We start from the raw sequence: 13,777 nt of genomic DNA, 5'->3' as shown, positions 1-13,777 counted from the left end.
GTTCGCAGACCAAACGGATGTCACAAATCTCTTAGTTTGCAGGATTGGGTCTATCGCTGAGGTCTACACTTATCTCTCGGGAGGGTGTAGTATTCGCGGTATCAGGCACGATTATGCAAACTATCAGACTAATGAGATCCATTTGGTCTCATTTTTCAAAAATTAAAACATACTACTTTTAAAACTCAAACTATATATCTTTTATACTTAAATTAAATCTCAAAAATTATTTTCATATTTTCATATTTTCAAAATCTAAACAAATCAATCGAAAAAGTTGACCGACAGATACATAAATATATAGAAATTGCTTGGTATGCATGTAAATTTTCAAATAATAAAATACAAAATACGACTCAGTATTAGCTTAGGAGAGTAGATGTTTTAAATTTGACTTATGTTAAAAAAGGTGGAGGTAGATCTAAAATGACTTGGGCTTGTTGTATAAAAATGATCTTAACTTATTAAAATTAAATAAAAATGTGACACTCAATAGAAAATATTGGAGAAAAATTATTCATGTAGCCGACCCCGCTTTGCGGGATGAATAGTTGTTGTATTTCGCAATACCCAACACCCTAGGTCATGCCCTTGCTTGTGCCTTACACCCACATTGCCTCACCCCATCAAATAAAGTACCTACAACCCCATTCTCTCACTTAAACTCTCGCTCGCTCCTTCCTTTTGTCTCTTTTGCTGCTCTCACCAGTGCAATTGCAAGCGCCATCTCACTCACTTTCTCTTGGCAGCTCACGCACATGAGTTCATGCATTCTCATTTGCACACACACTACTAGTCAATGCATCTTACCCCCGTGCAACTATGCTTCACCTCCGATTGTCCATTCTCATGTGCAATCTCATGCTTTCCCTCTTTATTATTATTTTTTTCTCTTTGCCATTCTCCCTCTCTTTTCTTTTTACATGCACACTCTCTCTTCTTCTCACTAACTGACCCATTTATTTTTCACTCTTAATATCAATAAATAGGGAAAATCTAAAATAAAGAACAAAAAAATAAATAAATAAAGGAAAGGGATAATAAAAAAAGAGAAAAGAAAAATATTTCTAAATTTTGTTCTCTTGCTCCAAGCTCGGTATCATTGCATCTTTGTCACTGTCATAACTACATGTGCAGGTACAATGTAAAGTGAGATACTCAGTCGATGTTTAAGAATCCACGCACGTCGGTCTAATGTGGTGTAGATGCACATCTTTCTTGTTGCAGTGAAAGTGAAAACTTGGTCCACCAAACTCAATATCCGTACACATTTTTATTAGTGCAGGAGGGAAATCTTGTTTGCGGAAGTTTTATGCAGGTACATAAAGACCTGCACACCTTCCTTGGTGTGATGTCTATGGTGTCATATACTCTACCCATACACACCTTTTTTGGCGTGGTGGGGAGCTCCTCTTATGCGGAAGATGAATCTAGAGATTGCTAAAATTTATAGAAATAAAACTTGAAATCTAAAGAATGCAAATGATTTTCTAGACTTAAATAGAACCAAAATAAAAAAAGAAATATAAAATGACATTAAATTAACTTTGAAAATGACATACAAGTTGTGTCAAAAGAAGTAAAAAATACCAAAACAAAACACATAATTAGAACTAGATATGTGGGGATTTAAAATGAATTTGCAAGTTTTCTTATGAGCATAGGACATCCCTATTTGCACACTATAAATTTTCTCAAATACTCGGAACTCTTAAAAATACACTTGATGAATTGAATTTGAAATGAAAATAAACCGAGGGTTTTTACTTATAAGAAGAGAATGATCTCTGTGGGGTTTTCTTGAACAAAATGAGGGTTACATATAAGTCACTCATAATGCTTTGAACATTCAATGAAGATTAAAGCCCCCAAATCTGCTAACTAACACGCAAGCGGACAAAATGCAGCTGATAATGGACTCAAAATGCTAAATCACGTGTGCATCCTAAACACTATAAATTGACAATAAGGATTGCCACAGTTTGTCCCTATACCTCTTGAACAGGAGACGGATGTGCATTCTTATGAATAGGAACTTTTTCATTTAAAATAAGAATAAATCATTGCAACTTGTCATGAGTTAGGAAACTTTTCAAAAAGGCATGCGCAACACATTAGCTATTCTAATGTGTTGCAACAAATATTGAAAAGCTCAAACTACGTATATGAAAGTTGTGTGGTCTAACTTAAAGTTAATTTAAGTTGTCCCACTGTGAGAAGCATGCGGTCATTTTAAAAATTCAAAACTCTTTCATAATTCAAAACTGAACACATGCACACATTTTTTGCCGGCCAATAAGGACCATCTTTTGAAGTTTGATCCTCCTTACCTTTAGAAGTAGGGTTAACCTGGGTTTCACCTCTTGATAAACTTTTGTAACATCATTTAGAAGTGAATCCTCTAGTCATGCAAACTTGCTGTTAAATAATCGTAGAATCGATAAAAATTATTTCTCTTTTTTTACAATGAACTTTCAAGACCATTAAAAAAAAAACTCTAAATGTCATCATAACCATGAAATGTGACAATAAGTTTAACCTGCAAACCCAATCTACTATATATCAAGATAGAGTTGAAAAGATTTGTAATGCGATAAATTTTTAAAATAAATTTAAATCATGTAAATTACGTTCTTGATACCCTACAGGCAAGTTGGCAGTGTTGAAAAAATTGAAGATGGCCGAATAGGATCATTCAAATACCCTTATGGTAGACATTGATATTTCACACCTTAATTGTTGCGATCCATTCTAATAATCAAATTCTTAAGTTGAAAAAGTGAATGATAGCTTTGTCCTGATAATGATTGTATTGATAAAAGGGTTGAACCAGAGGAAATTTTCATCAAATCTCTTATGCAAATTATATATATATAGCTATGTTTGGGTGTATTGTAATATTATAAAATTTAAAATACGCAAGTAAAATTCATCATTCTAAATCTAAGAGCAATAATCCATTCACTCTAAGAACTAGTTTGTTGGGGATGATAAGTCTCACAAATATTTAAAATTATATGTAATGTAATTTTATATTCATTCTCAAATATCTCACACCAATAAGGATGTGACATATTTTCTTTGTTCATGTAGTTTTTATCACCAAATTAAATCACAAAAAATTAAATCTTAGATATGTATACTAGAGCTGTTACTTGTGTTCAAACTGAAGGAGGATTGACAAAATATTTTCCTATTACATGGAATGTAATTTTAGTAGTAATAGCTCTAGTGACAGAAGTGTGACTTTGGGTGATCAAATTATTAAAAGGTGTGAACGATTTAGATATCTTGGGTCCGTTGTCCAAAGCGATGGTGATATAGATGGGGATGTTAATAGTAGAATTCAAGTTGGTTGGTTGAAGTGCTTGAATGCTTCGGGCCTTTTGTGTGATAGAAAAGCACCGCTAAGACTGAAAGGAAAATTTTATAAGACGGTGGTGAGACCGGCAATTCTCTATGGTGTTGAATGTTGGCCTTTAAAAGTTAATAGTAGAATTCAAGTTGGTTGGTTGAAGTGGAGGAATGCTTCGGGCCTTTTGTGTGATAGAAAAGTACCGCTAAGACTGAAAGGAAAATTTTATAAGATGGTGGTGAGACCTGCAATGCTCTATGGCGTTGAATGTTGGCCTTTAAAAGAGAAGCATAATAATAAGTTAAGTGTTGCCGAGATGAGAATGATTAGGTGGATGAGTGGCTTTACACTTAGAGACAAAATGTGGAATGAATATATTCGTGATAGGGTTGGTGTAGCTCCTGTGACAGACAAAATTAGAGAAAGTCGTCTTAGATGGTTTGGTCATATTAAACGTCGACCATTAGATGATCCGATTAGGAGAGTAGATGTTTTAAATTCGACTTGTGTTAAGAAAGGCAGAGGTAGACCTAGGAAGACTTGGGCTTATTGTATTAAAAATGATCTTAATTTACTAGAACTAAATGAAAATATGACACTAAATAGGACGCAATGGAGAAAAAGGATTCATGTAGCCGACCCCACGTAGTGGGATTAAGGCTTTGTTGTTGTTGTTGTTGTTGTTGTATCCTTTGACCAGCTTGTTTCCTACGAAATATGATCATTAAAATATGACTATAGCTAGAGCCACAAGTTCTCCAATGATCGAAGTTCCTTAATTAATGAATCATAAAGTGCACTTGATATAGCATAGAACTTTATTTCAGTTAAGGTCAATTTAGAATTAGCTTTTTAAATAAACATTCGACCCAGGCCTATAAGATATTTATGGATAACATAACTCATGGTTGCTAATAATGATTGTTCAATCATGCTAAGTCAACTGTCCCCACTAAATATACCAAGATTCACAATGACCCGGGATGATGGAATTATGAGATCTTGATTGAGTCCGTCATCATTTCCCACGCCTTGTACTCCAAGCAAAAAGTAATACATTTATTTGATCTAACATTAAAGTTGATTGCTACTATGCAATGAGCATTTAGCACCTAACGAATTCTCTTAATCGAAAGTTCTCTGTCAACAGCAAGGTTTGTAATTAATTAAAGGTGCTTGTGCCTTATAAGAAGAAGGCTAAGATTATACATGCATTTGTGCATGAGGAATTCATTGGATTTAAGGTTGCTAGAAGTTGTGTCATCTGACTCACGGAACAAGATATTAAGTTTGAAGGTTTCAGGGTGTAGGAAAGTGAAACACTTGAAAGAGTTTGATCATAGCCTTAAGATCATATAAAGCCACTTCATTCACACTTCATCTCATACCATAACTCAATTTATTCCCTTGCCACTTATAGCATCATGTATGCTCCTCCTTTATAAATTTATACTTATACGCTGTGTTTGCCCCTTATTGAACCTCCTCCCTCTATCTCATCAGCTATGATTGGGCAGTTGTTAAATGCATTCCATCAAATTTGCATATTCCTATTGCTGTATGAAAAGATAAATGCTCTTGGACCAATTATTCACTATACTATAATATATTTTTTGGTATTATGTCCTGTTCTTTTTATCGGTTTGGCCCATCTCTATCTATTGCCTTTATTGCCTAGACAAATTAGGAGCTTTGCCAATCTTGAGTGTAAGCATGTAATGGATTATGAAATGGGTGCTCTTGTCAATCCACATATTTGGTATTTGCTTAATCTTTTTGTGGTTAAACCAATTTCAAGTTAGAGTGATCTTTAATATTAAGGTCCATAGTTGAACACTATAAGGCTTCATTAGTAATGAAATGATATACCCAAGTTTATGGCATCGACTAGTTAGAGATTGTATTCGAATGCTCAACTTAATTTAATCTATATTCTTCATTTTTCATTAATCATGGGTAGTTTATGCTGTAAATGGATGCTAGCAATGGCTTTAAATTTGGCTACCTTGTCAAATTTGTCTTTATAGGATAACCTCTTGTGTAGGTTGCTAGGCGGGAGAATAAACTATATAAAGCTTGGAGAGTCATACATGTGTTAAAGCAAAGTCCTCATCCTTAGTTTGACAAACTCTGTTGGCTTGGAGAGTCATACATGGGTTAAAATTAGACTACAAAGTAGTCCTGCTGATTATTTTATCTTTATTTCACTTTTTCTCTAGCATGGTAGTTCTCGTTGTGTATGTTGATATTCTTCTCATTAGCAGTAATAGTATGGGTATTATTGAAATATAATAGTATCTTAATGAGATGGTTGTGCCAAAGATCATGGATGTCAAAAGTATATGTTTGCATGAGTTTATATATCGTAAAAAGCACACCTCTCCCTAAACAAAATGGTGTAAGTGCACATGAGAAACAAGGGAATAGAATATTTTTTGTTAGGATTTTACTCAAAAGCTTCAAAAAGTGTAGTGTCAAGAAGCTTCTCTATTTATTACAATAGTGTTATCTAAGCAAACAATCTTCGGGGAAGAAAATTGAACAAAACTAATTATGTGAGAACTAAAATTACTTTAAATGTAGTAAGCATAATATTGATTATGAATTTTTAACAAATTATTATTATGAAATAAAGTGGAAGAGTTAAGTGTTGATAAGCTATAGTCTTTAGAAGTTGCTATATCTTAAATAATGCTTAGGCTTACTTGGAAAAATGTCTTCTCGGGTGCAAGCCAACTTCTATGGATACTTAGCAAACTTACAAGAATGATGAATTTTTTCATGATACTTTTCGCTATCAATGTTTTGTCGGCAACCTTATATGTTTATAATGACAGGACTTAATATATTAGTTGTTTTAAGTGTTGTTTGCCAATACATTTAAAATTCAAAGAAAAAATATTGGGAGATTGTTTATGTCAATCCAAAAAATGATTTGTTTAATAGAGAAACTATCATCTAAAGGTTGTAGCCTGTGCAGATGTTGATTTTATTGGATCAATTGAAAATACGAAGTTAATTTTTTGAAATTACATTTATATTGGCGGAATTGTTGTGCCCGGGGAAGGAGGAAGCATATAGTTATGATTAAATCTAATGTTGAAGCAAAATACAGGGCTTTGACTTACTCCTTATATGGGATGGTGTGGGTACTAATTTTCTTCTTGAAATTCTTAATTTTCTTATTAAACATCCTTTACTTTTAAATAGTGGCAATTAATCCATTGCCTATATGGCTAGCGATTCAATCTTCCACAAAATGACTTGACATACGGAATTTGAATTCTACTACATCAAGAATTTTTTATTCTGAAGACTATCACTTCTTATGTTGCATGGAATACTATTTAGTTAATATTTTTATTGAGGTTTTTGGACCTCATCACTTTTTAAATCTATTTAACAACTTGGATCTAGTTAATATATATTCTCTAGCTTAAAAGATCAAGTAAGCGTAAGAAAATGTCTCATTTAGAAAATGATCCATATTTAATGAGTTGGAATATGTTAATTGGATATAGCCTTGAGCATTGCACTCATTCCTCTCTTATAAACAAGGGGTTCTTTAAGTCCTGAAAGTATTATTGCTAAAATTATTTTTATATTTATCTATTTATTGTTATATCAAAGAAAGTGTGTATGCCTTTATGCCTGTGTGCATCTATGAACATTTAGGAGTGCAATGAAGCAATGTGTAGGCCCTACGTATTTGGGAAACTTATGCTCATATGTGTGCATCACGATGCATCGCGTGCTAAGCTTTGAATGATAAGGAAATCCTTGCTCAAATTTTATAGTTTGATTTAGCACATATCATAATAACTAAGCAAGAACATTTGTTTTTTTCCACTATTTCTCCTAGTCATTCAATCGTTGCACATTGATTCATTCTCTCTTGCTAGAGTTATTTGCTCTTGGAAGTTCTTCTCATTTCGCTCTCTCGTTGTTAGTATTTTTATAAGTGTCTCTTTGGTTCTAATTGATGGCACTTGCAACTTCTCACTCATATGTTTTGCTTTTAGAATGCTTTGAGAAGCATGATATTTCATACACTCTTGTGATCCACTACCTCGAACTTTGCTCTTTAGCTAGTCTTTCAATCTCTCGAGCATTCTTGATGTTTTAAGTATTATTTCATCACTTAGTTATTTTTTTCCTTAGTCTTTTTCTAGCTTTTGGATTGCTTGAAATACAATTATTTAACATATCATAATATTTGTTAAAGATTATTCTCCTTTGTGGTTTAAATTTGATCAATTTAATGACTATATTTCGCATATCATATATGTTTATATGATATATGTCATGAATAGTCTACTTCATATAAGTGCTCCTTTGCTTTTTGTTTTATTTGTTTAAAGCAAAGAAAAAACCTTTATACATGCATTGTGTTTAGCATTTTGAAAACATTATGTAGGCCTAAGAATAAAACTTGAAGACTAAATTGTACAAATGTAATAATAATAAAAAAAAAAGATTAGTGATTCAAACCAGACATTTCAATTTTCTACACTATTAGGGGATGGTGGGGCCTTCCCATTTGAAACAAAATGTTTGATCAAGATGAACAAGACACATTTCTCTTAAGTCATATGGAAATAGGAGGAAATAACAATGCATTTTGTGATTGCTTTGTCTAGCTTAAAATAATGACATGATATTATTTGAGTCATTATAAATAGATTAATTAAATCTGCCCGTTTCTAAAAAAATTGACAGATAGCTCATTTTAAAAAATTAGCAAAATTATATGTGAATGAAACTATATGATTACCCACTGTATCAAAATTCGTAGTTTTAGATAGAGATTACAGATTTACATTCAAGTTATAGAAAAAATTTAGGATGCTTTGGGCACAAGGTTTACTTCTAGTATTATATTTCACCCACAAATAGATGAGCAATAAAAAAGAACTACTCAAATTCTAAAGGATTTACTCCGCTTATGGATTCTTGGCTTTGGTGGAGAATGAGATTCACAAATCACTCGTATCATTAATAAAATTTGCATATAACTTTAGTTATCTGATAACCTGGAATAACTCCATATGGAGCAGATTTAATAGATGATGTTACTGAAAAGATCAAACTATTCATAGATAGATGCTTAGGTATATATCTATGGAATTTGAGGTCGGGAAGTTTGCATTTATCAAGGTCAATCCAATGAGTGGGCAACTCTTTGGAAAGACAAGGAAATATACTCGACTATATGTGTTGCCATTTAAAATTGTTGAGAATATTAAAAATGTGGTTTATGGATTGGCTTTATCAACATACATGCAAGGAGTATATGATGTGTTTAATATCTCTATATTTCAGAAATATAATGTTGATGAATCAAGTAGAGTTATTGCATATTTAGTTGATATGTTGTTAGATGTGACCTATATAAAAGAACCTGAGATGATAATAAAATATGATGTTAAGTGACTCCATAATATAGAAATCCTATTTGTAAAAATTCTATGAAGGCATGGGTCAGAAATAGGCCAATTGAGGAAAAGCCTCAATAATGTAAAATAGATATCCACATCTCTTCAGTTAGGGTATGTTTACTTTTAGTTTTTTAAACTTCGAGAATAAAATTTCTATAAAGATGGGAGATTGTAATAACTAAAAAAATAATGATTTAAATTAGATGTGTCAGTTCTCCACCTTATTAAGAGACAAAAGTGCCTTTTAATTTTGAACAAATTGTTTGAGAATATTAAAAATGTGGTTTATGGATTGGCTTTATCAACATACATGCAAGGAGTATATGATGTGTTTAATATCTCTATATTTCAGAAATATAATGTTGATGAATCAAGTAGAGTTATTGCATATTTAGTTGATATGTTGTTAGATGTGACCTATATAAAAGAACCTGAGATGATAATAAAATATGATGTTAAGTGACTCCATAATATAGAAATCCTATTTGTAAAAATTCTATGAAGGCATGGGTCAGAAATAGGCCAATTGAGGAAAAGCCTCAATAATGTAAAATAGATATCCACATCTCTTCAGTTAGGGTATGTTTACTTTTAGTTTTTTAAACTTCGAGAATAAAATTTCTATAAAGATGGGAGATTGTAATAACTAAAAAAATAATGATTTAAATTAGATGTGTCAGTTCTCCACCTTATTAAGAGACAAAAGTGCCTTTTAATTTTGAACAAATTGTTTGAGCAAGACAACGAGACTAATCTCATGCAAGGCAGAGATGGGGAGTGATGAGTGAATCAAGCTTGAGAGGAGATGACGTCACTTGCTGATGTTTGCATTCTAATGACGAGGAATGTGAGTGACAACGTGCGGAGATGAAAGATTGGCAAGAAGGGTTGTTGATCGAGTGATGTGAAATGTACACAGGTTGAATGTCGATTGTGGAAGACAAAATGGTACGAGCAGATGCAATAACGAGCCAGAGCAGACAAGCAGAGGGTTGTATACTGTCACTTGAGAGAGAAGACTCATGCGCGTAAGATTGATGTTACGTGCAGTGTAGTCACATGTAGAAGAGGGAGGTGACATCGAATCAAATGACACTAGACAAACAAAACGAAGCAGGTATACTAGCTCAGTATGCATTGAGCACACCAAACAGTGAAGAAATAGGACATATTGAAATGATATAAGGTAAATTAGGTTCGAGTTTAGATTTAATGTTTACTAAAGAATTAATATCAGTCTTAATTACATTAATATCAAAAATCAAAGATTGAAAAATATAAAAATTAGAAGTGATCTGGATCATTAGAAAATAAAGAGGAATTGAGATGATTTCTAATTATATGTTTTCTTTATGCTAATCTAAATATTTAAACCTTGAAGTAGTTTTAATTTTAAGAATATTTTAGGTTTTTTATTGGAAGGGAATAATATATTTGGAGAGCCAACGGACGATTGAGCAAAGGAGGTCTACTTGAAGTATTTTACTAAACTCTGTGCTTAATTATATTTCAAAGAATAGTTATTAATCTTGTAATTGGATGAGTAAAGTAGGGAGGTGAGAATAGTATAACATTTTACAAAAATAGTATTGAAATTTGAAATTGTAAATTTAAAAGTTTAAATTATTGTTATTAATATCAATTTATGTTTGGCTATAATATTTATTTTGTAAGTTTATATAATTATAAAAGTTAAAATAAAGATTGCAAGAAAAATGTTAGGAGAGACTTAATAAAACAATTATTTAAAATTAGTAAAATATTAAATAGTAAATTTAAAGATATGACTTATGATTATAGGTGCTAAATTAGAAAAGTTGGTGATTAAAAGTCACTTGATAATACCATTATTTGAAAGTTAATGTGAGTAATTGCTTTTCTATGTGTACTAAATTCAGTTTTTTTTTTTTTTTTTACTTTTAAAATATAATTCAAGTTTTTAAAAATTAGATCATGCTAGTATAGACAAATTAAATGAAAATTTAATCTATTAAATGTGTTTCATTGCATTCACACAGAAAGTTTAACAAATGTTTTATTGATTGAAAGAAATTAATAAAATTTAAATAAAATAAATGACCAAGTCAATCACAGGAGTACCAAGAAATAAAAAAAATTAGAGAACACATTTTATTCTGGTTAGCTCCATATTATAGACATATTACATTAAGAATGAACTAAAAATGTATGATAAATGGAAAACACAGAGAAAAGGAAATGGAAAAAATAAAAATTGATGTTCCTTCATTGATGTAATCTGTTAGATGATGTTCCTGGGATGACTTCTTATATGAAATGTAATTAAAATTATTAAACTGTTTCTAATTAAAACAATGCCAATGTTTGAAACTTTTAAATTAGATGAAATTTTAATATTTTATAATTTTATAAATAGCATGATGTTAGAACATATGCTTTTAAATTTAGTATACAGCAGAATTGTAATTATTCATGAAGTTGCTGTAAAATTTAATTTTTTTTTTTAATATTTATTTTAGAAAAAGTTTATTTAGATTAAATAGTTGATATGAAAAAGTATGCTCACAGAAAAAGATAAGCTAATGAAAATAGTTGTCAGGAATATATTTATTCTTCCGTTAAATTTATTTATTAAATTTGTTATTGCAATTGGATATTTTTAGTATTTGTTTTGAAAGATGTATTGAAAAAATTATGATTTAGTGGTTCTTTACTATTTTAATGATTGTTATGGATTGTTGTATATATTAGACTAGTATGACTCTGTCGTCTGACCTCTATTTTCATTTTGGTAATTTTAAATTCCTGAGCTGGGTCATGAAAATAAAAGATTGGATTGACTCGAGGTTGGATTGAGATCTGATCAAGCATTTATACGACCTGATCTCTATCATTCACAGCCACATGCTTAGGTCAATTTTAACCTATTCAAAGTTTGAGGCTGTAAGAGAAGGGTGCAATACCATGCATTTCCCAACTAAAATGACATTATAGAACAAAGACAACAAACCTTTATCCTACTAAGAGGGTTCCGCTGCATGAATCTTTTTTCTTCATTGTGTCCTAGAGTCATATTTTCATGTAATCCCAATAAATTAAGATCATTTTTTATACAACATGCCTAAGCCTTTTTTAGGTTTACCTCTACCTCTGTTAACAAACGAAAATGGCATTAAAAGATGATAAAATTCATTTGAAGTTAATAGTTTAGCCAGTAGAGACCAAATCACTCAAAGATGGCCAGAAAAATTACCTACTTGTCTATGGTAGCCAGCTCGAGCTGGTTATGATGAATGAAGCCCTACATATAGTATCACTTGACATTCTAAATTAGAAAATTAACTCCAAATTTGTGTTTAGACCAATGCTGCACTAAATGGTTGGCGTTGTTTCTAGACTAGGTATAAGTTTTTTTAGTGCTGTTCAGAGCTAGTTATAAGATTTTCTTCCGACAACATTAAGAAAGAACTGCTTGTGTATGAAAAATTTTTATTTTGAAAATCGACGTTTGCTTGTTTTTGTAAACTGGCGAATTACAACATGAGGTAATACTTTTAGCTTGATTCTTTTCATGAAAGTTTGTTTAGATTTTGAATATATTACTAATTTTTTTGAATGATTCTAGTGAGATTGCTGAAAAGCACGGCTATGGTGTAGTCGAGAAATTTGTTGGTCATGGTGTTGGAAGTGTCTTTCATTCTGAACCAATTATCATGCATCATCGTGAGTGTTATATTACCCACTTTTGTTAATTCAATTTTTGAGATGCTTTTTATCTTTTCTGGTACTAGATGGGGATTTAGAGACACTGAAATACATGAAAGTGTAGACTTAACATTTATAGCATTGAAGTGATATGGACCAATGTTTTTACACTGCAGTGTGCAATAAAGCATGAAGGTTTTCTTTCCTTCAATGCATAACATGTGTTGTAGTGTCGCTTTAGTCAAATGAAGTAGGTTTCTTTCTGAATCTATTTGTTTTAAATGCACGACACTGCAAAAGTTTGTCGAAAACTAGTTCTGTCTGTTTCAACAACAACAACAACAACAACAAAGCTTTAATCCCACTACGTGGGGTCGGCTACATGAATCCTTTTTCTCCATTGCGTCCTATTTAGTGTCATATTTTCATTTAGTTCTAGTAAATTAAGATTATTTTTAATACAATAAGCCCAAGTCTTCCTAGGTCTACCTCTGTCTTTCTTAACACAAGTCAAATTTAAAACATCTACTCTCCTAATCGGATCATCTAATGGTCGACGTTTAATATGACCAAACCATCTAAGACGACTTTCTCTAATTTTGTCTGTCACAGGAGCTACACCAACCCTATCACGAATATATTCATTCCGCATTTTGTCTCTAAGTGTAAAGCCACTCATCCACCTAATCATTCTCATCTCGGCAACACTTAACTTATTATTATGCTTCTCTTTTAAAGGCCAACTTTCAGCGCCATAGAGCATTGCAGGTCTCACCACCATCTTATAAAATTTTCCTTTCAGTCTTAGCGGTACTTTTCTATCACACAAAAGGCCCGAAGCATTCCTCCACTTCAACCAACCAACTTGAATTCTACTATTAACATCCCCATCTATATCACCATCGCTTTGGACAACGGACCCAAGATATCTAAATCGTTCACACCTTTTAATAATTTGATCACCCAAAGTCACACTTCTGTCACTAGAGCTATTACTACTAAAATTACATTCCATGTATGTCGGCCGTTTTATTTTATCTTACATCTTTTTTTAAAAAGATCTTTTATTTAATTTAACTTTATAACTTGAAATAACTTTATGATTTGAAAAAGGTAATAATTTTTGTGATTTTAAAAATAATTGAAATATAAATATAACCCTTTTTTTTAAAGCAACATTTTAATTTAAAATAGGTGAGACCAAACGGGTCTCACATTTTAAATAATTTAGACGAGTGAATACGATACTACAAGTAAAACACTTATCCCGAAGGATAAATATCACTTGTAATAGGGGTTC

At 31.6% G+C, this 13,777-nt stretch overlaps 1 protein-coding gene across 2 annotated transcripts in view; it reads left to right on the top strand.

Annotated features, from left to right (window-relative positions):
- The window catches only part of LOC110032646 (methionine aminopeptidase 1B, chloroplastic-like), a 58,799-nt gene that overhangs the window by 25,425 nt on the left and 19,597 nt on the right, over nt 1-13,777 (top strand). For both annotated transcript variants that reach the window (XM_020736339.1, XM_020736340.1), the window contains exon 8: nt 12,398-12,495. In XM_020736339.1, coding sequence (XP_020591998.1) covers nt 12,398-12,495 — 98 coding nt within the window. The remainder of the gene's footprint in view (nt 1-12,397; nt 12,496-13,777) is intronic.

The sequence above is a fragment of the Phalaenopsis equestris genome, unplaced genomic scaffold (assembly GCF_001263595.1).
Source record: "Phalaenopsis equestris unplaced genomic scaffold, ASM126359v1 Scaffold000994, whole genome shotgun sequence".
Lineage (NCBI taxonomy): Eukaryota > Viridiplantae > Streptophyta > Magnoliopsida > Asparagales > Orchidaceae > Phalaenopsis > Phalaenopsis equestris.
Note: the sequence above shows the minus strand (reverse complement) of the source record. Positions and strands in the feature narration are given on the sequence as shown.